Source organism: Coniosporium apollinis, assembly GCF_000281105.1.
Source record: "Coniosporium apollinis CBS 100218 chromosome Unknown supercont1.9, whole genome shotgun sequence".
NCBI lineage: Eukaryota > Fungi > Ascomycota > Dothideomycetes > Coniosporium > Coniosporium apollinis.
The window spans coordinates 478,163-505,033 of NW_006913271.1; the positions used below are offsets into that span (position 1 = coordinate 478,163).

General features: G+C 55.6%; 7 protein-coding genes across 7 annotated transcripts; 2 read left to right on the top strand and 5 right to left on the bottom strand.

The window, feature by feature from the left end:
- Positions 1 to 75: 75 nt before the first annotated feature.
- On the bottom strand, positions 76 to 3,838 carry W97_02517 (uncharacterized protein; the record flags this gene model as incomplete). Its single annotated transcript, XM_007780417.1, has 4 exons — positions 76 to 627; positions 714 to 2,237; positions 2,303 to 2,571; positions 2,629 to 3,838. The coding sequence occupies 4 exons, from the start codon at positions 3,836 to 3,838 to the stop codon at positions 76 to 78; spliced, it is 3,555 nt and encodes a 1,184-aa protein (XP_007778607.1).
- A 610-nt stretch (positions 3,839 to 4,448) lies between these two features.
- On the top strand, positions 4,449 to 5,456 carry W97_02518 (uncharacterized protein; the record flags this gene model as incomplete). Its single annotated transcript, XM_007780418.1, has 3 exons — positions 4,449 to 4,510; positions 4,559 to 4,997; positions 5,118 to 5,456. 3 exons carry the CDS (start codon positions 4,449 to 4,451, stop codon positions 5,454 to 5,456), a joined length of 840 nt encoding a protein of 279 aa, XP_007778608.1.
- A 1,825-nt stretch (positions 5,457 to 7,281) lies between these two features.
- W97_02519 (uncharacterized protein) lies at positions 7,282 to 9,957 on the top strand (the record flags this gene model as incomplete). The annotated part of the gene is made up of 5 exons (XM_007780419.1): positions 7,282 to 7,770; positions 7,835 to 8,573; positions 8,632 to 8,782; positions 8,835 to 9,264; positions 9,352 to 9,957. 5 exons carry the CDS (start codon positions 7,282 to 7,284, stop codon positions 9,955 to 9,957), a joined length of 2,415 nt encoding a protein of 804 aa, XP_007778609.1.
- Positions 9,958 to 10,754: 797 nt separating this feature from the next.
- W97_02520 (uncharacterized protein) lies at positions 10,755 to 11,495 on the bottom strand (the record flags this gene model as incomplete). The annotated part of the gene is made up of 1 exon (XM_007780420.1): positions 10,755 to 11,495. The coding sequence occupies one exon, from the start codon at positions 11,493 to 11,495 to the stop codon at positions 10,755 to 10,757; it is 741 nt and encodes a 246-aa protein (XP_007778610.1).
- A 1,876-nt stretch (positions 11,496 to 13,371) lies between these two features.
- W97_02521 (uncharacterized protein) lies at positions 13,372 to 15,220 on the bottom strand (the record flags this gene model as incomplete). Its single annotated transcript, XM_007780421.1, has 3 exons — positions 13,372 to 13,486; positions 13,624 to 13,770; positions 13,905 to 15,220. 3 exons carry the CDS (start codon positions 15,218 to 15,220, stop codon positions 13,372 to 13,374), a joined length of 1,578 nt encoding a protein of 525 aa, XP_007778611.1.
- Positions 15,221 to 18,182: 2,962 nt separating this feature from the next.
- W97_02522 (uncharacterized protein) lies at positions 18,183 to 20,459 on the bottom strand (the record flags this gene model as incomplete). Its single annotated transcript, XM_007780422.1, has 4 exons — positions 18,183 to 18,739; positions 18,792 to 18,954; positions 19,013 to 20,215; positions 20,280 to 20,459. The coding sequence occupies 4 exons, from the start codon at positions 20,457 to 20,459 to the stop codon at positions 18,183 to 18,185; spliced, it is 2,103 nt and encodes a 700-aa protein (XP_007778612.1).
- Positions 20,460 to 21,373: 914 nt separating this feature from the next.
- W97_02523 (uncharacterized protein) lies at positions 21,374 to 26,768 on the bottom strand (the record flags this gene model as incomplete). The annotated part of the gene is made up of 6 exons (XM_007780423.1): positions 21,374 to 21,876; positions 21,940 to 22,956; positions 23,006 to 24,578; positions 25,347 to 26,498; positions 26,552 to 26,652; positions 26,729 to 26,768. The coding sequence occupies 6 exons, from the start codon at positions 26,766 to 26,768 to the stop codon at positions 21,374 to 21,376; spliced, it is 4,386 nt and encodes a 1,461-aa protein (XP_007778613.1).
- Between the last annotated feature and the right edge of the window lie 103 nt (positions 26,769 to 26,871).

Below are 26,871 nucleotides of genomic sequence, written 5' to 3' on the forward strand. Positions count from 1 at the left end.
GCAATCCACAGCATCCATGCATCACTGCTCGCAAAAATACCGTTACAGACCCGGGCTACCTAGTACAGAACATATTCACCTCCTCCTGCCCGTCCCCTTCATTCCCTTCCGCCACCCCTTTCCCTTCCTCACAACGGCCGCTTCCTCCGCAACCGGCGTCTCTTCCCTAACCGCCGCCGGCTCAGCCACACTAGCCGCCGCGCTAGTCGCCGCCATCTCGCCCATACTCATCTCTTCCTCCTCGCCCATCCCATCCAGCTCCTCATCCCCCATCTCGCTCAGCTCCTCGCTCATACCCCTCAGCACCTCCCGCCCGGTCCAGCGCTCCTCGTACACAGTCGTGCCCGCCGGGTCGAAGACTTCGAGGTACCAGGGTATGCCGCCGCCCGCCAGCGGGGAGGGGTCTTTCTCCGAGCGCGGAGGGGTAAGCGGGGCTTGGTGTTTTGTCGATGGCTGGTCGGTGGACGTGGAAGTAAGGGCAGGGTCGATTAGGTCGGAGGGGATGGGGTTGGCGTTGCCGATGGGGATGGTGGAGCTAGGGTCGTGGGGCTGAAGCTGGAGGCGGATTACGGCGTTGTCGGTCGTTTCGTCGGCGGATACGGAGGCGTTGTTGGCGGCCGGCTGTAACTAGTTTGGGGTTAGCAGGTTCATGGGCAAGTATGTAGGATATAGCCGTAATCGATGCTGTTAAACTTTTGGGATGCAAGACTTACCAGTATGTCTGCAGGTAGGAAGAGGTTAGGGTCGATTGGGATGCCCTCCTGCAGAGTCGGATCCGCTTCCATCTCGTTGTTCTGTCGCCCCTCACCATCGGCCGCAAAGAATCCGTCGTGTGAGGCAGGTAGAATTGACTCTTGTTCTGAGCGGATACTTGCATCCATGAGGGCGTCAAGATCAGGCAGATGCAATGGCTGTCGCACGAGGTCAGACTCTTTCCTAATGGCGATCTCTAGGTGCATTTTTGCAGCCTTGAGGATGCGCTTGGCCAGTTTCCTCTTGTCCTTCTGGTCGGCTGAGAGCGCACTGCTGGTAGGACCTTCGCTACTGAGCGGCGCCGCGGCAAGCTCCGTGGTAGTAGGGGCCCGAGCGACTACAGTGCTTAATACAGCAACCAGCTCCTCGGCAAACTGTGAGACCGAAGCGTAATGACGTTCCTCAAGCTTAGCTTGCATGGTATCCAGTCCCTCCCTAAAGAAGCCTTTGTTGTCTAGCGTTTGGGCCCGCTCGAGCGCCGGCCATAGTAGAGGGGGGATAGGGAAGTAGATCGTGTCGATGAGCTCGCGCAAGAGCTCCACATCGCGGAGCTTCTCCGCCTCTCTTTCTTTGATTCTCTGGCAAAGCACGCGTATCTGCTCCATATCATCTTCGAGCCTCTCGGCGAACTCGATGCGTCTATGTAGTCTGGGTCGTCCGGCTGCACCCATGCCTACATAGTTACGCCTGGTGATCTCCATAGATGTAAACGTCTCCATCTGAAGTTGAAGGCGTTTGAGCAGAGCGGCACCCCGGCGAGCTTCCCTCTTCAAGGTCCAGTACTTGCAGGCTTCTGCGACGAACTCCTTCCGCTTTCGAATCGCGAACCGGATGAGTGAGTTCTCGACGTTGTGGAACACGGCTTGAGGTACGATAGGAGCGCCGGAAGGCAACCTCCACATCCCCTTCGGAGGCCCTGTTCGCTTGCGCTTGTTGTTGGCGGTCGTCATGGAATCATCCTGCAGACCGTTGACGGTAACAAGATCGTATGATGGCGCTAGTTGTTGAGGTGTGAGTGCCAGCGCGGATTGCTGACTGTCCGCCCACCGTCTTCCCCTCATGTTGGCACGATACCAATCCTTGGCTTCTTCGATCGCTGTAGCTACATCGTGCTCCTTTCTCCAGTCAGTCGGGCAGTGCTTATCACAAAATGCTTTAAGCACACTGGCATCCATGATTGAAGAGCCATTGTGGCTGGACTTCATCTTGAGAAATAGCTTTGCTCGTCGCGCACATGTGACGTGGAAGGCTTGGTAGCAGTTCTTGTTGCCGCACTGGATACAGGCTCCCATTTTCTGGTGGCAGATGTAGCAGGTCAACTTCCATCGTTGCCTCGGTACTTTCTCTACATCCATGACTGGCTCCATGAACGTGGTGTTGCCGAGAGTGACTTCTGGAATCCATATCGCGCACAACAGGTGTGACCACCTCGATGTGTTCGTCTGCTTGAAAGCGCCGTCGACATTTGGACAGAAGATGCACGTCTGGTAATCGATGTTAGTCCACGGCAACTGATTCGTAGGGCTGCATGAGATCATCAGGCACTTACGGGCGTTCCTCGGCCTATCAGCTGGCACTTGCGGCAGAGCCACTGACCCTCCGGGATGAACGGAACCCCATAGCACTCTTGGTGCACCGCCAAATCGCAACCGTCGCAAAAGACGATGGCGTTCGTGTTTTCGCAGTCTCCGTCGTCGCAAATAGCACATTTTGTGTCTTGTTCTTCGCCCGCACCCGCTGGTTCACCATTGACGGCTGCCGCAGAGCTCGAGCGCGGTCGGTGTGTCTGTGGAGGTTTCGGGTTCGGCTTTGGTATACCTGGTGACGCGCAATGTTAGCGACTGACCGTCAACCCCTCTACGCTGAGCAACATACGCTTTTCGAGAGCATGCCACTCCTTCTCAATCAGTGTCATGGTGATTTCGAACAATGCAGGCTTGATCGCATCAACTTGCTCTTCCTTTCTGTGTTCATTATACGCTTCCAGCCATCGGTCGTCCTGCTCGTCCATGTCATACTCAACTCGGCCCACACCCAGACCTGGAGCTGCAAGATCGCCATCAGACTTCAACGCCATGGCCAGATCAAGGTCTTCCTCAATCGAGCCTTCAGCTAGCCGGATCAGAGTCTTTTCGGGTCGCACGTAGATGTCGCTCTCCTGATACCCAACATTCGCTAGGGACTTGTCTACGTAATTAACCTGGACCTTCTGATCCTGCTCGTAGGATGTGAACGTATCGACTCTGCGGTAGACCGGCTTGGGTAAGTTGAGCTTCTCCTTCGGATTCTGGGAAGGCAAAGGACGGATCCTCTGCACGGGAGGCGAACCCAGGCCAGCAAGCATAGATTCTCCCCGGCGCGCCGGCCGCCCGGGTCTCCTTTTAAGCGGCGTTGTGAGAGCTCCATTAACGCCATTCAGATTGATCGTGTCGCCATTCGGCAGAGACGCGGTCGACGCTTGACGGAGAAGCTCTGGCGAGCCTTGGTGTGCATATGGCGGCGCAGGTTCGTCCACAAGTGAAGATGCGCCATTCTCCAATGCTTGACCATGCTCCCCTAGATCCTGGCCAAGGTACGCAGGCTTGAGCTCAGGCGAAGCGATTCCATCCACCTCCGCGGCACTGAAGACCATAAAATCCGCATCAATGTCCAGATCCTGATGGAACTCCTCCCATCCACGCTCCTCCCTAGGTTTGTATCCATCACTCTGCGCAACCGACACTGCTTGCGCCGCTGTGGAGTTGTATCTGGGCAGCGCAGGCGTTCTCTCCGGCCGTTCGCGGCGCGGCCTATCTCGCACGGCAGTCTGGGGTCTTGATGGTGGGGCTGGAGTAGGAGGTATAACGCCGTTGGCAGCATTCTCGCGCCCGATCCGTCCTCGGGGCCCGCTATAGGCGTATCCGCCTGGTCCTGTGCCACCAACTGCAATTTCGTGACCCGTGTCTGGATCGACGTATCTCCCACCGCCACCCGGGCCGCCTGGAACGTATCGAAATCTCTTCTTGGGAGGTTCGCCGTTACGGCCACGCGGTCGGGGTGGGCGGCGCTCTGGGCGGCGTTCAGGTGAGGCAGTCGCGCGTGCCATGGCTGTTCTCGGTGGTTGGAGGTCTCCGGTAAGGAAGTGCGGATGGTGGGGTGGGGTGGGGTGGGGTGTGGTGTAAGCTTGCGCTGCGCTTCCTTGCTGGTGAAAGCTCCCCAAGACTTGCTAGGGATCAAGTCAAGTGAGGAGTACGCACACGCGCTTCGGTAGGAGAGGGTGACTGAGAAGCATGTGACATGCAAGAGCTCACAGCTCAGAACAGAGCAGCAGATGCGACGTGTTGATACGTTGATACAGGTGATGTGAGCGGGCGCGTTGGGGAGTGTCTGAGACGTGACCGCGAGGTGCCAGGTTGCTGTGGGTTAGATTGCGCCTTTCCACTTCGGGCGCTAGCGCCAGAATAAGCTCCCGCACGTCGCGCTTCAGCCCTGTGGGTGCGGCCTGGTCTGTATCACGGGTTGTGGTGCCTTTGTCAGTGTCTTCATGACCAGCAGCTCAACACTCATGTCTCAGCAGATTCTGTCTTTATGCTGCACCATGTAGTCGTGGTTGCTCCATTGTCCCCAACGCCTCCATCGCTCAACCTCGCTGTCAGGCACAGCGTCCAGATTTAGAGATAGAAGATAGAGAGAGGGCTTATCGGAGTTTGGCAGCCATGGCGGACTCAGAGCTCAGATACTTCATGAGAGCGCTGTCACGGCTCTTGGGATGGACATAGTATGCGTGCCTGCTGCATCTCTGTTGTTTGTATGCTGATCCGCACAGCTTCCTTTGCTGGTCCATATCTTTCTATCCGCAACCCACCCTCAACTTCCGGAGAAAGTCAACACTGGGACTCGCTGTAGACTATCCCACATGTAACATGCTGGGCTTCACGGCCTACACCATCTCCACAGGGGCCTTTCTCTATTCGCCTGCCATCCGATCGCAGTATGCGTTCCGCCATCCGGCTGCGCCGGAACCAACAGTGCGCTTCAACGACTTTTTGTTTGCGCTCCATGGCGCGGTGCTTTGTATCATCACTTACAGTCAGTTCTACACTCGACTGTGGGGCTTCAAGGTTGGACCCATGCAAAGAACTAGCAACCCCATCATTGCCATCTTCTGGGGGAGCATCCTTGGCGTGCTTGTGACCGCTTTCGTAGTCCTGAGTCGCGGCAAGGACGGTGGATTTGATCCTCGCGGATGGGCTTGGATAGAAGTGGTATGTGCTTTCTCCGCGCCGTGGGCTCAACGTGAACGTTATCGCAAGAACTATGCAGTGCATCATCACAGCCTTGCGATGGAACAAGGACGGAGCGATCGCTGACAAGTCACCCGACAGGTCTACGCTGTCAGCTACATCAAACTCATTGTTACAGTCGTTAAGTACATGCCCCAAGTGTGGATGAACTACAAACGAAAGTCGACCACAGGCTGGAACATTCATCAGATTCTACTTGACTTCTCAGGCGGTTTCCTCTCGCTCTGCCAGCTTATTATCGACGCAAGCTTCCAGGCGGATTGGTCGGGCATCACGGGCAACCCGGCTAAATTTCTGTTGAGCAATGTCAGCATGTTTTTCGATGTTATCTTCATCACGCAACATTACGTGCTGTACCGGCCGGCCGGCGAAGACAAGGCTAGTGAGGACGAAGAGCAGCAGCTCATCCCGGGGCGATGAAGAAGGGAGACGTGAGCCAGAGGTGGACGGTCTACATAGACGGCGGAAGTTGAACGGGAATTGACCCTTGGGTATGTCAAACATGCCGGTCTCTTGCTCGTCATAACGGGAGCTGATTGCAGTAGCTTTTCGTTGCTGGGAAACCCCTACTCTGAGATGCGAGCTATTGCCGTTAGAGTTTTGTTCGGAGAAACCAGCAGTGTTTACGATACCACATCTCTTCTTCCGAAACTCTGATACTCGGACGTGTTTAAGCGGCAGGGCTTATGCTTGAATTTTGAACAGCGAAAACGAGGCCTTACACCTACGGCAGGCAGACATTCACCTTCATTTTAGACAGATGTCACCGTAGACACCAACCCGGCTATCCTCCGTCATGTGATCGACTTCTCATGGTGGACAATGCAGGATACAGCCGTTACCGTAAGGGCTCAGGCTGAACCTAGGTACGTCGTTGTGGCCTTGAAAGACTGTGAGAACATCAGATCTTCACGTCGCGGAGTGAGACCGAGGTGATGGCTTGGGAGTCGGGATCGACGCCAGCGTATCCCTGTACCTGTAAACTCAAAATGGTCTGGGTTCAGACTGAGGTTCACCTCTGCTCGTGGCGGATGTTCGCTTGCACTTCCGTCGATAACGGCATCCACGCCACCATTGGCGAAGCCAAGGAGGGCTACGAATGCACGTAGGGAGCGGCATTTTCTCGAGAGTTTGGGAGCTCCGGTTGGTCTCGGTTGGTCTCGCCTGGACTGGCAACACCTGGAGCTCCGAGAGTCGAAAGACATGTTACTCCGTTTGGTGAAGGCTTTGAATACTGCTCGAGGGGACTCAACAGGTGCTGCTTGGGGCCCTTGATGCGTGACTCCGTCTGGCTCTGATCGGCTCGGTCCGAGGGAGAGATGGTGGTGCATCGATCTCCTGAGCAGTTCGGACGCGATTTCGGGATCCTTGTGGTGGATGCGATCGGCGCAAGGATTGGTCGACAGCCCCAGTCCGCTGTCCCGTCAGCCAGGCTTGACAGGGACCCGCGCCCCCCTAATTTAGCGTATCGCGACAGCCCTGCCCAGGGGGAGATGTCGCGCTCTTCAGGGGAGGTTTGGAAGCTCTGTCCCTCTCGTTTGCTCGGGGTCTGGCCGGGCGGTGCTCTTTCCTCCGTTTGCTCTCCGCAGTGTCTGCGCTCAGGGGCAACCTCGGCACACTATGGCATCCCGGGGAATATTGCAACCACGTCAGCGGCAAGCAAAAGTTCCCGTCAGGAACCTAAATCTTTGCGCGCGCAGAATGCAGCAGGGAAGGCCCACGATCAACTAAAGCTTGACTCGCATCTGTCCACTGACGTCTGGTTCCTGCGCTGCCGGATGGCGGGCCGACCGCTGCTCAGCTTGCATTGATCGCGCACCTGGGCACCCCCAGTTTATCTTCCATTGGCACCGTGCACATACTCCCGCAGCTCATTTCTGATCTGCACCTCCAAGGACTGCCGAAGCCAGATCGCTCTCCTCTCATTGCTTGCTTGAACCCGCTGCTGCGGCGATCGAGCTCTACTCCGGTTTGCCTAACAGCCCCGTACCGCGGAATCGAGACGGCACTACACCCGTACTTCCAAATAGCTGCCCTTGGTAAGCCAACGACAGCCGCAACCGATCCCAATTGCTGGGCCACGCTCCGACATGGCGTTTGAATACTCGTTGGTAAGTGCACGTTCTCGAGCTAAGCTGCACTTCAGCGCACACCAGCGCATGTCATCATCCGCCTTTTCAATTGAAATGCAAGCCCTCCCCAGCCGTGGATACGCAATGGAAGTGATCAGTGACTGCAACAAAACATGACCCCCTATCCTCACCTCGCCTTCCTCGAGAAGCATTCATCTTACAATGTATACTCGCAGTACCCGCAGGTGCAGCCCCCACGGCCGGACAGTCGAACCTCGCGCCCGGGAAGTCGAACTCGCGGGACGAGAAGCATGGAGACCACTCGACCGCCGACTGCTCCCAAGGCGGATGCTCCAGCGCCTGCGCCCGTGAAGATCGAAGTCGAGAGCCCAGGGGACGCCGCTGGCGAGCCGCTCGTCCAAGACTTTCAGGATCGTTATCTGCCAAAACCGCAGCAGTCAACTACGCCTGCGGAAACTCCACCAGCGAGCCCATATTCCGCGGCAGTAACGCCGCAAGTGGCAACCGCGCACATATTGAATCAGCTTTCCTTGTCTTCGGCAGATGGAGACGATGAGAGCGCGCCAGCGCCTCCGGACTTCACGCGACGCGGTATTCATATACCGACCCGCACCAGGCAAGCCAATGCATTTCCTAAGCAAGTTCATCCTCCATCGCCGCAAGAGTCCAGCTAACATACGTTCCTACTTCAGCAGCAAACAAAAGGTGGGCCAAAGGTCATATGCGCCCAACATCGGCCGCGAAATTGGATCCTCAGTACCTTCAACACCGGAGACACGAGAAAGAAGCTCAGGAGATTCTGTAATCTCATATGAGACCAGTGCCTCCTCGATCAGTCATCCGCTGCCCCCGCTGCAAGTCAAAACATCCCTCGATGAAGGTGATCGCCTGGAGCCGCTGCTGGAAGATGATCCGCGATCTTTCGACCTGCTTGCGGAGCCAGAGACGCAGCCTGGGAGGTCATTCCAACTGGAGAAACGCTCAGAACAGATGTTCTCTCGTGAGCATCTCGAAACCATATTTGCAGACCCTGCGCTGCTACTTAGATTTACTTCCTTTCTCAGCGCAGCAAGGTCAAAATCAGTCCCGCTGCTCATCTACTATCTCGATGCGCTGAAGGCGCTGAGAGCGATCAACTACGCCAACGCTATCGCGGAAGCCCTAGAACCGATACCGGAACACGACTTTACCGAACATCCAGCGCGTGCGACTGTGAACTCTGTCCTGGAGAATAAAGCAAACGAAGCGTTTGAAGCGATGGTAGCTGAAGATTTGCCTGCTTACATCACGCATGTGTTCATCCAGGTTGTCACTGCGAGCATACAACGGAGGATCACAGGCACATTACCTCCACATCTTCGCGAAGCTTCAGAGGGCCTGGCGGAGGTTTTCTGCCTCACTGATGTCTCGCGCCCGGATAATCCCATCGTGTTTGCTTCAGAAGGTACGTCAGTTGGGGTTTAACGCGCAGGTAACGTAGCTGACGCGTGCCACCTCGACAGAATTTCACCGCACGACTCAGTACGGCGTCAGCTACGCGATCGGACGCAACTGTCGCTTCCTGCAGGGCCCTCGAACGAACCCACACAGCATACAAAGGCTCCGAGCAGCGGTCGAGGCAGGCAAAGAGACCAGTGAGGTCTTCTTGAATTAGTATGTTACAGCGACGCTCTCTAGGCACAGCTTGACTAACGAAACCTTGCAGTCGGCGAGACGGCTCACCTTTCTTGAACCTCCTCATGGTGGCGCCTCTGATGGATTCACGCGGCCGGTTACGCTACTTCATCGGTGCGCAGGTCGACGTCAGCGGCCTGGCAAAAGACTGCACAGATCTCGAAGGCCTGCAGCGCATGCTCGCAAAACAGCAGCAGGAACGCGACGGCGCAGACACCGGCCAGCAAACTCAGCACAAAGACGAGTTCCAGGAGCTCAGCGAAATGTTCAACATGGGCGAGCTGGAAACGGTCCGGAAGTACGGCGGACGCATGCACCGGGAGCACATCGAGGAAATCGACGACGGGACCTCTGGCGCGGGACGCCCTCGACTGCTTCTGAAGGATCCGAGCAACGACCAGATCAAGACGTATGAGTACTCCGCGAACCCTAACGGGAAGCTTGAGGGGATCTACCAGCACGTGAGTCTGAACCTCTGCCCTTGGCCACCACCCTCCTTCCCCCTCCTCCCCTGCTAATCATGACAATACCCACTGACACCGCACCAGTACCTCCTCGTCCGCCCCCACCCCTCCCTCCGCATCCTCTTCACCTCTCCATCCCTCCGCGTTCCGGGGATACTGCAATCCCCCTTCCTATCCCGCATCGGCGGCTCCAGCCGCGTGCACGAAGAACTCGAGGCCGCGCTTGCAGCCGGCCGCGGCGTGACCGCCAAGGTCAGGTGGCTGTCCGGCCGCGGCGATGACGAGGGCCGCCCGCGTTGGATCCACTGCACCCCGCTGCTGGGCCACACGGGCACCGTCGGGGTGTGGATGGTAGTGCTGCTTGATGACGGCGACGGAAGTCAGGGGAGGAGGTTCAGGATGGCGCCGCCGGTGCCGAGCACGATTGGGAATCATCACCACATTGGCGGAGGGAAAGAGGGGGTTCGTGAGAGGGGAGAGGAGAGGTACGATGCTCACAGGAGAGAGGGTACGCCTAGGAGAAGGGATCGAGGAAGGGAGGGAGACTTTCCGAGCGAGATCAGCAGTTTCGGCGGCGGAACTAGGGTGGGTTCGAGGACGAGTGAGCACGAGAGGGAGAGGAGGTATGGGCGGCCGATTAGTGGGCTGGGGAGTGGGCAGCCAAGTATAGATTCCTTTGCGTTAGGGTGATGGATGAATGGTGTGTTTAGAGAGGGGATTTTGAGGGGCAAGTATGCGGGTGATGTGGTTGGTTGTGTACAGTGTCAGGGATCTTCGGGCGCTCTTTGCTGGTGTTGGCTTTGGGTTCCGCATCGATATACCCGGAATGAGCGCGATGCTGGGATGGCTTTGTGGATATATGTAATGTTAATAGGAATTTTTTAGTACTTGATGGAAGATATATATGTTTAGCATGGTGTATCTACGTCGCCTCGTCTCCGTTTCTGCGAAGGAAAGTGGATCATGGTTCACTCTGGCGACTTTTCTTTTGTCTTCACTACTTCGACTCGAAATCCATTCACGTCTGGTTCCCTCGCGGAAGGCTAGTCCTCTCTTTCATACGGTACAGAGATAGGTTGCTGGGTGACATTAGTAGCGGACTGGGGAGCCTGGTGGATCATTACGATGGATTTGCGGAGATGACGCCTTGACCTGCATTTTGGGCAGCAAAGGGACGAAACCGGAACGATAAGAGAGGAGAGAGGAAGGGCGAAAGCCGAAAGAGTTAGCTACAATGGTGGAAAAGACACCACTCAGGGTCGGAACATTCAAAACAGTATCCGCTCGTCAGCAAAACGGTCGCTGTCAGGTCCCTCCATGGAATCCCGCTTAGGAAAAGCAAAACAAAGCATTTAGTAACCCTCATCCGTCTCCCCGCATCATATCGGAAAGACCCCACCAGCCACTACCCAGACCTCTCCTTTCTCCTTCTCTTTCTCCTTCTCTTTCTCACCTCGCTTCTTGAGATCACTCGAAGCCTCAGTTCTTTATAATCCTGGCGGCACCTCGATGCCCGCAGCTTTTGCTCGCTCTAACGCGCCTTCACGAACGTCGGACCACTTCCAGCGCAACTTGTCGTATAAATCCTCATTCGGATCTATCTCCGCCTTTCTAAAAGCTCGGCTCGCTTCTCTTACCTGTTCAAGTACTTCCGCTTGCGTGGGTGCGATGAAAAACTGGTCTTTGAATGCCGCAATCCACCCAGGCACGGTTGATTTCGGAGGAGTTATCAGGCCGTTGTATAGGTCGAAGCCTCTTGCCAACGCATATTCGCATTGGTCGTTGGAACGCTTGATGTGGCGAAGGATGCTGAGTAATTCCCCATTGTCTCCAGAGACCAGATGTAGCTCTTGCAGAATAGTTATTCTGACGCTCACTGCGACGAAATAAGAGGGTAGTCCAAGGTATTCCAAGCCGGCAAGTGTGGAAAGTAGGTCTAGTGAGTCCGTTGTGGCATCCTCTAGCCGGAACAAGCTTGTCGATGGTGCGTTGTTGTACTCCGCGATGTTGTCAAGCAGGCTTCTTAGCTTATCGGTGGCGTTTTGAAGCCGCTCGGCTTCAAGAGCTTTTTGGAACACAAGGGCTAGTCGCCTGATCGACTCCGCCTGAAGCTCAACAGGATCCGATCCCGTCCCAAACAGACCATCCATGATCTTCGAACCAATCCATCCGATCGCTCCTGAAGCAATCGCCCACGCCACTCCGCCCCATGTAAAAGGGTCTGCCATAAGGGATTGAGCAAGAGCTCATTAGATGAGGACTACGAGTTCAGGAGTTGCTTCTGTGGTGGTTGTGATCGGTTACGAGTCGGCCCCCTATAACATGGTCGAGGAATGAATCAACCCAGAATTTTACTGAGTTATCGGTCTGACCCGAAAGCTGCACAATCTTGACAGTGGGGTCTAGAGACTGCTTTTTGTGAGTGCGAGGCGACCTGGACAGCTCGACGCTAGCTGTACGTTGGGTGGCACCTAGTTTTATTCTAGTCTCGGCTTGGTCTGCCAGGAGCTGAATTATCAGCTTCTGGCCTTGGCAAGGTTTAGCTGAGCCCAAAACAGGCCAGTTGCAGGAATGCGCCCTCCTTGGGTTACAGCAGACACCTGATGTAGTGAGCTTATCCATTACATGATGGTGTCGAACATTCCCCAAGCAGACGGTACTCCCCAAGCTCTGTAAACTAGAACTGCCGGTTCAAGTAGCGCCTCGGGTATGAGCGTTGTGTCTACTTCTGCAAGATCACTGACCAGTCGCGTGTTCATGGCGCAGGTCTCGGTCCATACTTGAGCGAGTAGATCATGATTAAACCCACTCTTCTCAATCGTCCGTTTGGACCAAACGCGGCAAACGCCGTCATACGATCCGAAGCTTTCGGATCCGTGTACTACAAGTTATGTCAGTAGTAAGCGAGTAAAATTGCCCTTCAAGTTATAATGCGAGGGCTCGGAAGCTCCGAAAGCTGCAATGGCGTTCGCCACCTTTGCTTTGATCGGACGATTGAGAACACTGATTGAACCTCCAGCAGAACACCTCTTCTCACTACTCCAACTCGGCATCCTTTAACTCTCATTCTTGATTCCCTCGCGAGAGGCCAGTTCCGTGCTTAGCACAGGGCGGAGACTTCGAGCTAACATTATTAACCTAAGAACGACAGCATTCGCACACTCAGGGGCTGCTATTGCGTTAGCAGGGGTTTCGAGTGCGAGGGTGGTCTTCATCTCGCGCTCTTCCTCGCGGTAGAGCAAGCTGTAATGGTTCTGCATGGAGATGAACTTGGTCCAGCCGTGCTTCTCCGCGCAGTTTTGCATCATTACGAACTAGTAGGTCCACATTGAGCTGGCGCCGATATGTTTGAGGGGATTTAGTCCACGTTCACGGAGGTTAACACGAGAGCTAGTTAAGATGGCAGTCTAGCGCAAGTCTCGGAAGCGGGCTCAGGTTCTCCGGTGGACATTGGTGGGTTATATTAGCGCGGTGTGTTCGAGAAAGGGAAAGCCCTCACACAAGCTTGAGATAACAAGGAGGCGAAAGCGGCGGCATTAGGAGGAAAAGGAGATGGGAGAGCAGTAAGCAAAAGGACTTCGCATAGATGCTTGGATTGCATACCACTCAAGATTCGCAAGCAATATCCACTCGTTGGCAACCCCGTCATCCTTAGCCTGCTTGCAAAACCCTACTCAGGGAGAGCAACATAAAGCAAAGCAAGAATTAAGCTCTAGAAAGCCCTATCGGCTTCCCTATCATATCAAACGAATTCACAGGCCACAGCCCAGATATCGCACCCACGCCTAGGCGCCGCATGGGTACTAGCAGTCAGAAGCGACAGACAGTCGAGACAGACCAACAAGACTTACAACTACCCACCCCCAATAGAACTGTAAAACTCCATGGCCAAGCAGGCCGCCTGCCCCGCTCACAACAGCGCTGCTCGCAAGCGAAGCGTACTTCGGTACCGTGACTCCGATTAACTCCGGTAAGAGAGCCTAAGAGGCTAAGAACGAGATGCTGCACAAGGACTCAAAAAATCCACAGAGGAAATGGCGCGGGATGGAAGGCACTGTAACAGTACACATGGCTAAGATGGAGAGGAAGTAGGGAGGAAGTGGGTTATGTGCCGACCCGCCTGCGCCTCCCCCTTGTGCCGCCCTCCGCTCGCTGCGCCAAGACGTCTCGCAGCGCTGGATCGTCCTTGTCCTTGTCGACGTGGTGGACGCGGACGTGTCTGCGTGATACAAAATAGCACAGGTCAGTAAAGGAAAAAAAAAGTGGATACCGTCTATATGTGGGCAGGTGTCTTGCACGAGGGGAAAAACGGAACGTCGAAGATGGAAAGAAGGCGTCAAGCTGGAGAAGACGTACCGTTGCAAATTATCCGGTCTCGGATACTTGTGCTCCCGATCCGGGCAGAACGGACACACGTACCCCGGCGACTCGTGCACGAGGCCGTGTCTGATCATCTCGTTCTTCCGCTTGAAGCCTTTGCCGCCTTCCGCGCGGGGGCAGTTGCTAATGGGACAGTAGTGCGGGCGGTTCGATGAATGAACGTTTGCGTGAGAGCTGGTCAAAATGCGTTAATTATTGCTGATTGCGAAGAAATGTGTGCACCGCTGCCATGAACGGACGGAGGGGAGACGACATACTTGAGGAGATACTGTGTAGCGAACGGTGGAGCCGTGCACCCTGAATGCGTGCACTTAAAGCCGCCAAGGCCATGCGGCGGTACGTGCGAGATGTGCGGATGGTTCGAGGGCTGCGGAGGTGGTAGCAGCGGCCGGCCCGCCTCCAGGCTCATCCTAGGATGCTTGGACCCGGGACTGAAGCCTTCGGTGGACGGAGTAAGATACGGTAAGCCGTCCGGCGAAGTGGTCGACGGCCGTCGGTCGTACATATACGGATTTGGCTGCAAGGTCGCGGACGGTGAGAGCTGAGACGAACCGTCGCTTGTTGGCGACGTCTGGCTTATTGATGGTAGTCGAGGAGGCGAGTGCTGGTTGCCGTTCGGGAACGGTCGGCTGTTGAGGATCGGGGAACCTACGCTGGAGGAGGTTGATTGTCTGTGCGGGAAGCTAGGCGCTCGACCTCCAGCAGCATCGGCGACAAGCTCGCTAAAGGGTGGCAGTGATTGCCCGTCTCGCGGAGATGAGAGTGGACTTTGAAGCGGTCGTAAAGTCTGTCCAGGAGAGCCTTTCGATCGAGGTATGGTGAATCCGCCAAGGTTTGGCGATGTGGCGAGTGTATCTTCAACAGGATAACTCCTCGGAAATGAGTTTGTCCGGGGCTTTATCGTGCGATTTGCCTTGTCGTTGTTTCTCTGGGAGAGCGAGTTGGCGCGTTCTTTGGGTCGATGCACAGCTGCCATTCCCGTAATGCCGTCTAGCTGAGGAGGATCCGTTGAGCCATCCATGACAACGTCCGAATTCCCCTTGTCGTCTGGAGGTCTGTCTTCTCGAACTTGCTTGGCTTCTCCATCGAGCGGAGGCCTCGCTGAAAGGAGAACAGTATCACCTCCGTCCATGTTCTCCATAGCTTTGCAAGCTGCCTCAGCAACAACCTGGGCTATGCTTGTTGAATTAGTGGATATACTGTTTGCATGGCTAGCTCTCTGCATCGCGACTGGACCACCGTCAACGGTATCCATATCCTCGGCAGAATCTTCGTCCAAGTCCGAGCCGGAGTTCAATGGTTGTACGGCGGCTTGCCTGGCAATATCTGGCCGATTAGGGTCCATGCACCCAACCAGGACGGCGTCCCCTTGACTGGGTTGGGTCTTGCGTTTCTTAGCACGCTTTCCAGTGTGAGCAGAGTGGAGACTAACGGGGTCAGGGGTCGGTATACGCGCTGACCTGGGGATGAATGGAGGCGGAGACGGTGAGGGTTTTGATTTCACTATGACAGCCTGGAGTTTAGGTGACCTCGGAGCGTACGCGTCGTCGTCGTAGTAATCTGTCGGGTTCATGAGTGCGAGGCAAGCGAAGCCTCGTGCAAGTAGTTGTTTAGATTTAGCAAGTAGATCGTCCAGCCGCTGTCGCAGCGTTTCGTGATGCTCTAGTGGTGGCTGCCAGTGACGATCGGGTGACAGCAGGGGTTCCTTCTCGGGATTCGGCATTCGACGCTGATACGGTCAGCCGCCTCTCTTTATGAAATCGTACACGTATGATAGCCCGTAGTAAGGCGAGGAGGGATCGCAAGGAAACTTTGCAGATCGGAGAAATGAGCACGGTCTTGGCCGCGAAGTCCACAAAACTAGTTCATGTAGGAGATGCGATCTTCCATACATCGCTGAGAACAAAGAGACTGATGATTAAGAAAGATGGAACTTTGTTTTTGCTGGTGGACTGGAAACATTGCAACACGTGCGGGAGTGAGGGTCTCGCTGCCGGGGCCGCGGTCAATTGCGGCAGTGCTCACAACGACCACATGTCAACATTTGCGAAGTTTCGAAGAACTCAGACTCTGATGAAGCCATCACGATGGTGTTGATCAAGGAAACGAACGCGCAAGCACGCTGCAGACGGGTACTTACCAAGCGCGTGCGACTCCGCTACATTTGAGCCTCAAAGCGGTCGGAAGCTTGATCGGCGGGGTGCTCGACAGCTAGGCTGGCAGGAACGTGCGACGCGAACAACGAGCCCCGAGGCTGCCGAGAGAGCGATCAACAAGCACCAGGAAGGCAGTGCTCGGAAGGGTCCTTGGACGGTAAGGTCAAGAGCTCGAGGGTTTCCAGGCGGTGGTAGGATAGACGGGGTGCGGTCAAGCTCAGGTTGAGGCTGATAATGCGGAGAGTGTGGTGTAAGGTAAGCAGCCCTGGGCGGGCCAGGCCGACACAGGCCGTGGGGCAGACAGCTCTCCGGTACGTCGTAACTTATCTCCACGAGGCTGAGAAAGTCGGCTGCCGGCCGGGGAGCTGAGAGCGATGCGTCTCATGCAGGGTTCGTAGCCAGTCAGCCTCCGGCGCGAGAAGCACTGGAACACAAAGCGCACGATCCACAACGTCGCTTTTCGTGCTGCTGCCGGTAGGATTTGGAGGTTGGGAGATGGGGAACGGGAAGCGGAGGGGAGAGTCGACCGGCCGCGTCTACAGCTCCTTCCCGTCAACAAGTGTGCCGGGGGCTGCAGCTGCGGGTGAGATAATTGCTCCGTATCTTTGTGTGCTAGCACGGGTACTGCACGAGTGAGGCTCTCAGCTTGGCCAGCGCAGGATTCTGTTAAGCCGCTTCGCTTGCCGTCTGCCGTCTCGCCGATTACGGTTTGGTGTTGCGGCTGCCCACCGAATCCGAACCCCAGCCAGCCCTTACCTCCGATAGCTCCACGCCCCGACGCCTGAGGCTGCACCCGTTACGAGCAGACCCCGCGTTCTCACCGTGCGGATAAAGTCGAGCTTGCTTGCATTCTCGCAAGGTGATTGGGGGCGATGTTCTGATTGGGCTGGATGGAGCTATCCAACATATCGAGGGCGGCTGATGCCATGCGATGACCAAGCCCATGCCACAAGATCAGTAAATCGCGCACTGTCGAGGAGGTACTTCCGCTTGATTCGCGTCGTTTGTGCGCTATGTGCGCTTGTGCATCGTTATGCGGCTCTATCGAGCTGCACGTGATGAGTAGATGCTCACTACCAGGTACCTTAGCTATGAAGATTGCGTGCTCCCTGTGAACTCGTACTCCACGAGCATCCCGCACGAAGCGCACACAGGGGGGAGTGCGTGCCCCGATCATGAACCTCAGGACGACGAGTTGTATCTCCTGTCTGCAGGCGTGATGGGATGCAGTTCGCCTATTCCCAACTTCCAACGTGGTGGTATGCTGATATCATTAATATCCACACCTCTACTAAGGAAGTTCTTCTGTGTTCTTGTGGGATCCGGCATGGATAAGCATGACTTTCGCGGTGAGGGGTAAATGAGAGCCAACCCTTGCGGTTTTTGCAAGGTGCAAAAGCTTGGATTCTTGGTACCTTGGTGGGAGTGTCTTCGGTGCGGTGGAATCCAAAGATTTTTGTATAAGGAAGCGTTGCCTACTTGGTCGAGGAGTCTTGAAGAGATTGACATTCCTTACAAAGGATTGTCAGTCCTTGAGCTGACCCTTGAGGGCCAAGGAAGCCACGAGCCTTGGCCCGCTATACCTGTTCCAGCCAAAAAAAACCAAGGGGTGGCCCTTGTTTACCCCTCTAAGGATTGGTGCGAAATTGTCCTAATCGATTCAATAATCGTACCTAGAGTCGCGATATCAATCATACGGAGATTCGGTTGATGGCCGGACCGATGGCTTGCGAATATCAAGACGCAAGTTTGCGGCAAAGGAAAGCGAGAGAAAAACCCAAAGACTCGCGCACAAAGCTTTGTAAAGCGTGGACCTTAGTAAGAGCTGACAGGATACATTAAGTTTCCACTACATCACTTTAGGTCCAGCCGACCAGGGGTACGGTTGTAGTGGTTTGGTGTTCCCTAACCCGATTCTCGGCAGTGTGATTGATATCACGACTCTACGATTAGTATCAACACGATCAAGTAACGGAAGGAATTCCGTAAAGACGGTAACCTGAATTCGCAGCCCATGACGTATTGCCTCCAGGGCGCCGTATCCTACAACCAACTCCCAGCTGCTCTATCTATATCTACTACAATGCATGGATACAAGCGACAACTCGTATGCGGAGGACATTGAAAGGACCAACAGCCCGCTGCTCGCGCAGGTGTGAGCGTTCCTCAGGATTACGTGCGTCCGGTTCACGCTGGGTCTGTAGCAGGGCAGCGCGATGCCCGCCCCAAAGGAAATGAAATCGCCATGCAGAAGAACACCCTAACAGAACAGCAACAAAGCAACAAACAGTCAAGCGTTATTGCGCCAACGCCCCATATGCCGCCGCTCAAAATGCCCCCACATACCTACCTCACTTAGCAGTCCGCAGTCGCCCGCTCCTACGCGGCCGTCACCTTACCCCCAAAGCCCGGAACCCCCATCCAGCTCTTCCCGCTTGGCATCTTCGGCCGTCCGAAATTCTCGTCCAGATCCAGAATGATCTTCAGCGCGTTCCTGCTCCTCAGATACGGCAGCGGCGCCCTCGCGTCGCTGAGCCCGACCGCAGGCTCCGCATGCCCCCTCGGCTCCTTGTGGCTTCCCGGCAACGGCAGTAGGCCCTGCAGGACCTCGTAGCCCGCAAGCGTGAAGCCGAACTGCGGAGACGAGCGCATGATACGCGCGGGTCCGCCCTTGAAGAAGGCGCGGAAGCCTTCTTGCTGCCAGATTGTCCTGGCGCAGTGGCGCAGCGTCGTGTACTGGGTCTCGCCCTTGCGGGCTTCGACTTGAAGGCGCGTTTTGATGACGTCGCAGGGTGTCGTTAGGTAGGCGGCGGGCATGCCGGCGATGGCGCCCGCGGTTAGGAGTTGCAGGACTCCGAGTTGTTTTTGGGGGGACTCGCCGAAGTAGTCGCGCTTGAGGTGGGAGTAGGTAGGGAAGTAGATTGCGGAGAAGGGGACTGTTGGGGGTGGATTAGTGAAAACTTCAGGAGGAGGGACGGGTGGGCTTACCGTCGCGGAGCAGACACGCGCTCGCGCCCTTATAGAGGCCGACGAGACCAAGATTCCTCACGATCCACATTGCGGATCTCCGGGGGACATCTTCGAGCGTCTTGGACACCTCGCCCTGCACTTGTAGTCGAATCTTTACGATCTCGAGCGGATTGGTGAAGATCTGGGATTGCAGATTAGCATGGTGGCTGGCGCAAAATGCGCACGGAAGCAAAGCGTACCACTTGACAGCCACCAGCAGCACCACCGGCAAGAATCTCATGCCCATACCATATGTTGCCCGTCTTCCGATCTGTGAACTTTCCCCGGACCAAGTCATTCACCGTCAGCTTGATAGCCTTCTCCGGGGCGACACCAACAAGCTGCGGTAGGACACCAGAGTACAGCCCCCTGAAGCCCTCATTCTTGACCACCTTCTTCGCGCAATCCCATGAATTCTTGTACAGCATCTGCCCCACACGCGCACTCCGCTGGTTCTGCATCCGCGTCTTGACAAGATCGATCGGGTAGACCATGAACGCACCGAAAGCACCCGCTACGCTGCCGAGGGCGAAATGGTGGGCGGATTCAAGGATGTCCTGCATCAGTGACCTTGTCTTCGTGAATGCCCTTGCTCCGATGTCCGATACCGCTTCGGCAGCATCGCTTATTAGCGGATATGCAGTATGCCACGACGCATCCAGTACCTTGGCAAAATCGGGTAGTCCTAGCCTCCCGGACGGCTCGTCCATGCCAGCGAAGTGGAAGAGAATGTCCGCTTCCATAGGCGTGAAGAGAGAGAACCGTGTTATCCGCGCTGCTTCATTGAGGAAGTCTGTCCGGGTGATCTTGCCGTCTGTGCTCTTTCTTGCCGCGTTGCGGATGATCAGCTCTACCAGGTCCATCTCCCGGATCATATTCTGAAAGGCGCGGACATTGGCGTAGGAGATCTTGCTGCCGGCGGTGATGTTGCAAAGGGTAGGGAGGTTCTCAAGGAGATAATCCGACAGCTTGTGCCGTGCAGTCTCGAGGATGATGCGCTGGAAGTCGTCTGGCTCTATGTAACCGTCACCGTTCTTGTCGAGGTGCATGAAGCCTTGCCGCACCCTCTCGCCCTGCAATCCGCGGAGCATCTGCGAGAATTGAGGGTATGTCATGCTGTGCCGCCTCTTCTTCCCGCCAAGGTACAGCGACGCCCACTCAGACTCCCAGTCGAAGGGCAAGCTATCCTCACTTTTGTTCTGCGAGTATATCCTGTAGAAGTCCTCGAAGCTCACCTGGCCCGTTCCTTCGACATCGAAGAGCCGGAAAGCCATCTCGTACTCGGCGTCCGGCTTCTCGAGGAGGTTCGTGAAAGTAGCCCAGTCAGACATGGTGACCTTGCCATTTCTCCGGCGGTCGGCAACTTTGAAGAGGATGCCATACTGATCGCGCTTGATCTTGTGCTGGAGGGAGCTTCTGCGTCAGCGAGTGAGGCGTTCGTGGTCTTTCTTGACAAGGCGAGCTTACGTAGTCCTCCGCTGGTGGCGCTACCGCGTCCACAAACTGCTCCTCGCCCAGGTACAGATCTCCTGTTTGTTCGTCCTTGACAGCGTGCTGCAGGAAAGCAGCTTTCGTCTGTTGCGACAGCTCCGGAGCTTGCTCTGTGCCCAGGAGTGCTTCGGTGACAGTTTCCTTGACGGACGCCATTGCGGAAGGGAGGGAGTGGCGATGCCGAGGATGTCAGGGTTGGCGGAAGGTATCACGGCAATGGATGGGAATTGCAGAGAGACAGGAAGGCGCAAAAGGGAATCGCGGTCAGATGGAAGCGTGGTCAGGGCGCGAAGCTTGAGCTAGGAGCTAAGCTTGGAGCAAATTTGGTCTGGGGGATCGACTGGGTACCCAGGTAAGGAGTAGCGCCTCGGGGGCAATGGAGTCGCGGGGGTTAAGGAAAGCGTGAGAGATGTAGTTTTGCAGACAGCGAAGATGTCCTGGCAGCAAGTGCAAGGCAAGGACGAAGTGGCGTCGCAGCTGCTGCTCCGTCTCGCGCGACGGCTTAGGGTTGAAGAAATTCCCAGTTGCCAAGCCCCGTTCAGGGACCAAAAATCTTGATCGGCGGTGCATCTTCCGCCGAGCCGGGCGGCGACTGCCCGAACTTGATCCGGCATGGCTCAAACGGCCAATGTGCCCGGACCACCTGGCTGTTGGCTGTTGGCTGTGAGCTGTGAGCTGTGAGACAGCTGTGAGGCTCTGCTTCGCCGTCGTCGTCGTCGTCGTCGTCGTCACGTGAGAGGACATTCGCTCCACTGTGTTGTGAGAGCACGCACGCGCAGGCAGCTGTCACCTACTAGGTAGTCAACTATGAGCCGTGTTGCATCTCTTCCTGAACAGCAAGAAAGCGGCGCTTTCTTCAACCAGCACAATGCTTCTTCGAGCACGCTACATGCAAGCCTAGTGCCCTGCCATGAAGCACTCGGCGCACCTCCTTTTCGTCCCTTCCTCTCACCCCTATGCAAAAACCCGCACAGACACCAGGCCTCAGGAATCGACGGCCAGCCAAGACACCTCCTGATGCGCCCCGCTTCCGTCATGCTAGACCCGCTATTCAGCTTCCGGCTTCGCCTTTACGGCCGCGTATACCTCGAGATGAACTGCACAAAGAAATTCTTCCAAGCCTTCTCTCCCGCCCTCACGATGCTGTTGACGTACTCCTCCACGCCCTGCTCGTCGACACCAGACCCCCTCAACTGTCCCCTAAGCGCCTCGAGGTAGACGGTCCCGTTCTTCTTCAGGATTTCCGCCTGCAACCCCGCAAGCTCGAGCAGCACCTGCCTCGCCTGTGCGTCTCTCGGGTCGAAGCCCTGTGACGCCGGAATCTGCCACGCGAGGGGGGAGAATGTGGTGATGGCGAACTGATCGAAGCCTGGAAGGGCCGGTGCAGGTTGCCGTTGCTGCGTTGGGGATGAGGGAGCGGTGGGAGAAGTGGGGAGGCGAATGTCTGGCCCGCCCCAGACGGCGGTCATGCGGGTGAGGACTGAGATGGCAAGGCGGGCGGTCGGGTAGTCGGAGGGGTCGCGAGCGAAGTGCTCGATTGTTGAGATGATGGTTTGGAAGATGGGTTGGTTCGCTGAGGATGTAATCAGCTCAACACATACGTATCTGGATACTCTGAGGGCGGGCCGACACTTACTGCCACTGACCAGGATGGGCCCGAGATCCTGGTTCAAGATTACAAGGAGAAAGTTGAGGTACTCGCGTCGAAGCTCTGCCAACTGGATCTCATCGTCCGTGCCTGTGACGGGTTCGGCTAGGCCGGTGAAGACCCGTTGTAGAAGCGGCGTTAGAAGCGTGTCGAGGATGCCAGAAATCTCCGTCTTGAACCCGAAGACCACCTGATCCAGCAGCCGCAAGAACGTGGCCATTTCGTCTTTGGTCGAGTTCTCCGACAGCAGACCGTCTATCCACCTTGGCAGCTGCTGCAACACTCGAGCGCCCAGCACGCCGAGGAATCTGGCAAAGGCGAATCTAGCTGCCGAGCGGACGTTCATGGAGGACTTCAGGGACTCCAATGCTATCAGGGTAGCCTCTGATGCGCGTCCGAATTCGTCCGAGACCTCACTCCGTGGCGGTGCGCCCGATGCGCCCGGTGTCCAGTCATTGAAGCCTTTGGCGAGCGTGCCCAGTGCCATTATAATGTGATGCATCTGCAGAAGAGCTTGCTCGTCACCGTTTTTCGCCCGCTGCAGGTTGCGCTCGATGTCTGCGAAGAGAGGGTTGATGACCGACTGCGCGTATAGTATCTTGTTTTCAAGAGGTACTGATGGAGGCGAGGAGAGGCAGCCGATCGCTTCGAAGAGATAGAGCTGGCTGCTGAACATGGCATCCGCAGACTTGTCGGCCTCGTCCGAAGACATGTCATCGTCTCCGGAGTCTTCCGGGACTTCCGCCTTGACTGTGAGGAGGTCGCCGATCGCTTGGATGACCGTTTGGGAGACGTTTCCAAGCTGGTTACGGAGAGGTCTGACAAAACGGAGGAAGAAGTACCACGACCGACTTCGCACTCTGACATGACTGCTATGGGTCAGGGTGACAAACTTCTCCAACGCTTTAGGGACTAGCGCGGGGTTCTGCTCGAAGAACGAGCTGTAGCGGACGCATATTTCCATGTACTGCAACTGGATCGCAGGGTGAGGGTAGGAGGCGATGTCTGGCAAAGTCAGTCTGTACCCAGCTGCTGCTGCCCGTTGCAACCTTACCAGATTCTACCATCTTCGCCATCATCTCGATCAGTCGTGATGCTGCGACGGAAGATGGTTCGCGTTTCTGATAAAGGCCTCCATTCCTAACGGCCAGCTCACCGAAGTGGTACATTTCATGAAGCGCCAGGTCCAGCTCTCGCCAGTCAACGCCACCGCTTTCAAGCTTGCTGAAGGTCTCTGCAACAATTCTGCTCAGGGTATCGATGTACAAATTCTCGTCAATAGTGGCAATCGTCTGCTGCAGAACGTGCAGCCGCTTGCGTAGTTCTTGAAACTCTGCTTCGTCCGTCTCTTCATCTTCCTCACCCCACGACGCTGTGGCATCGTACTTCATCTTGCCGATGATCGCTTCTAGGATCGCAGGTAGGGTTTGGGCATAGTGCGCTGGCAACGTGTTCTTCCCTTTGACGATTTTCCGGAAAAAGGTAAGGAGGTCTGTTAGGGATGGAATGACTGTGGAGCAAATCTCATCATACTCATCGCCAAAGAAGCGGAGAAGATAAGGAGCAAAGACTTGAAGCAGCTCGTCCGCTCGCCGTGACGTCGCTTCATCACCAGTGTAGCTGTCTAGGACTTTGACGATATCAGATACTGTAGTGTTCACAAGTTTCGCTACGGTCTCAGCTAGATCGGTGTCGTAGTTTGATGTGGCTCGAAGCTCAGCTAAGGGTGGACTCGCAATCAACTGCCCAACAACGTCGCCCAGATTCAGGAAATCCATCAGCTGTATCTTGTCAGTTGCCCTCATTTTCTTGCCGACTATTTCCGTGAAAGTATCAATTGCCGCGTCCCGAACTTTGCCTTCGGGGCTTCCTGAAGACGGCGCACCGGGCTGTCCGGCGATCTCGAATAGTGAGTTGAGCATCGCCTGATTAACAACAAGTGAGATGTCTATCCAGCTGACCCATCGGCTGATAGTTCTGAGGCACATCTCAACAACGTTCAAGTCCGTCTGCCGCCATTGTGCAAGTATCTCTTGCCAGGACAACGAGATCTTTTGAGCGTCTCGTGTGCGGACAAGATCTCTCAGTTCTGTGTTGCGTCTCTGCTCCTCGCTCGTTCGAGCCATGAGCACATCGGCTATTTCGTCGTGGATAGAGCCCAGTATGCGCAGGTATAAGACGGTTGCAGGAACGTTGCTTCTGCCTATGGTAGCGTGATCCCTAGCGAGAGCCCTGAAGTCGTCGAAGAACGTTTCCCAGCCTGACGCATAGAGCGACGTGAAGAGGTATGTCACGGTCTGCGTGAGCTTGTTCTGGATATGCGCGGTGTCAACGGCATCTCGTCCTGATGCTCCGGCGTAGGTATCTCTTATGTAGCTCATGAGCCCGTCTTTGATGTAGCCCAAGCTTTGCGCGTCGAGCCGCCGCGACTGGACGGCATTATTGACGATCTCGAGAGAGAAGTGGCGGACGATCTCGGAGAGCCGAGGGGCGCGGGTGAATAGCGAGAAGCATGACTGCCACACGGCGAGTGGTTCAGCACGAAGCTGGTTCAGGTATTCGAAAGCTTGCTGCTTGAGGTTTGGGTCTGCTGCAGGATTCCAGGCGATGTTGATGGCATTTTCGATCTGAAGTGGAAGACACGCTGTCAGCCATAGTTCTCAGCAAGCTCTCTTTACTGCGCTACAAGAGTGCAGCGCCTCTGAGTGTGTCGTGTGGGCGTTGGTACCTGAGAGTCCATCATCCACCGCCAGATGTGAGCTTATTTGTGACTCAGGACAGGTTGAGGAAGCTCGCGGAGACTGTCGGCTATGCTCATGAGTCTGAAAAGATCCAGGCTTAAGAGGTATGTGCGCTGAGTGCTCAAGCTATTATGGGGTCATGCTCATGGTGTTGTGAGGTACCTATGCTGCCGAGCGACGTGTAATTAGTTACTTTTGCGGTGACTTGTGGCTAAGAAGCTCGAAATAGTAGGCTGAGATCCACAGTAGATCGATGCCAAATAGGGAGTTCAGTTGTTCGAATATTAGAAAGCTGTTCTTTGTTGCGTGAATATGCGGTCAAAAGTTTGGTGACTGGAACGTGGGGCACGAGGGCTGAAAGCGAGCATGACTATCCTGCAGCCTTTCAAGATGCAGGAGAGCGCTACCGATTCAGGTTGTCGACAACGATGGAAAGCGAATATATGGTATTCTGGGTTAAGTACGACGATTAAAACTCGCAACGAGGTTTGCTGAGCACTTTGTGCGCCTGGTGAAGATTCTGGTCGTTCACAGCAAAGCAGCATAGTATAAGTGCTATATTTATCACGCCGGAAAAAGTCATGTTATCCCATGGGAAAGGGAGCCATGTACTCGAACAGCGAACAAACGCGCTTCTGGTCTTTCCAATCATACAACAAGTCGTCCCGGCTCCACTTCAAGAATGTCTTTTACCCGTTCCAAGAAAACTCTTGCCCTCCTCTCGTCTCCTTTCGGTGCCATAACAGTAAGCACATTAATCGTGGCTAAATCGGCTGAAGGTACCACTCCAGCCAAAGCCGGAGCCGCAGTTCTGGCTTTCACCGGCCGTGCCGGTATAGCCTTGCCGGACAGAATATCGAAGATGTCTGGCGTATTTCTCGCCATTTTGGCCCTTCCCGCTATCGGCGTGGGTGGTAGAGCGGTTACTAGCGGGATGAAGCGCCCTCTTGAAGTCTTCGCAACCTTGTCCAGGCCGAGTACGGCGTTGAATAGCTCGTCTGCGGTTGGTTTGGAGGCCTTTGACCGCGGTAAATTGTCATTCGCCAACTCCGACGCACGTGCGATGAAGGTCGACAGAGGTAAGAAGACGCCTATTGAGTCTTTTACGCGCTTCTGGCACTCGAGCACGGCTCTGAGCGAGATGGGCATAGCAATCTCAAGGTCCGGTTCTACGATGGGAAGGGCCGCTTCAGTCGCAGCAGGTTTGGCCTTCTCCGGCTCTTTCTTCTTTGGCTCGGCTATCTTGATGTTACTGAGGTCGAGGTGGCCCATCTTCGCTATTCGCTTCGACTGTTCTGCCGAATATGACTTCTCGATCCGGCCGAGGTAGGCGAGTACATCTCCTTTCAGGAGACGACCGTTTGGACCCGTGGCAGGAATCTTGTCGGCGTCTTCCATGGAAAGGCCGTTCTCGTGGATGAGATGTTGTACGGCGGGGTAGAGCGGGTACTTCTGCTTCTGAGGCTTTCCTCCGCTGCTGGCCTTGCTCGTATCTGCGCTGTCTTTGCCTTTCCCGGCTGTGTCCGCTGCTCCACCAGCACTGGCGTCTGCGTTTGGCTTGGAGGATGGAGGACCTTCTGCGCTTGACGGAGAGCTCTCTGTAGGGTCGAGACCGGAAGCCATCTCTTCCTGAGGGGATGGGCGGTCTTTTCGCCGTGCTTCGCCTTCCGAGGCTTCCTTGCTACCTGCAGCTTTCGGTGCGCTGTCTTCTTCCGGAGGTATCTCGAGGCTACTTATGTCGTCGCCGGGGTCCGCCAGGACCGCTATGCGGACTCCAACCTTGACTCCCTTGGATCCGTCGCCTTGCTATATGAGGTCTCAGCGATTGCATGTCGCCAGAGAGCTCCAATAGGATTTACTGTAATCTTAGCCATAATGCCGTCATCTTGAGCCTCGACGTCCATCTGTGCCTTGTCTGTCTCAACTTCCAACAGCACGTCGCCAGCTGAGAAGGAGTCGCCTGAAAAGCGGTCAGTGCATGGCAATGTTTCCAGCTCGTGTGCCGGTCCGAGCTGCGGATTGTTCTTGCGCCGTACCCTCTTTAACCTTCCAGCTTGCTATGTTTCCTTCGGTCATGGTCGGAGATAGTGCTGGCATGGGAAAACTGTGAGCGGCCAGGTTTGAGGTCGATGTCCGGAAGCCTACGATTGCCATATATCAGCATTGTGAGCTTCGGCGT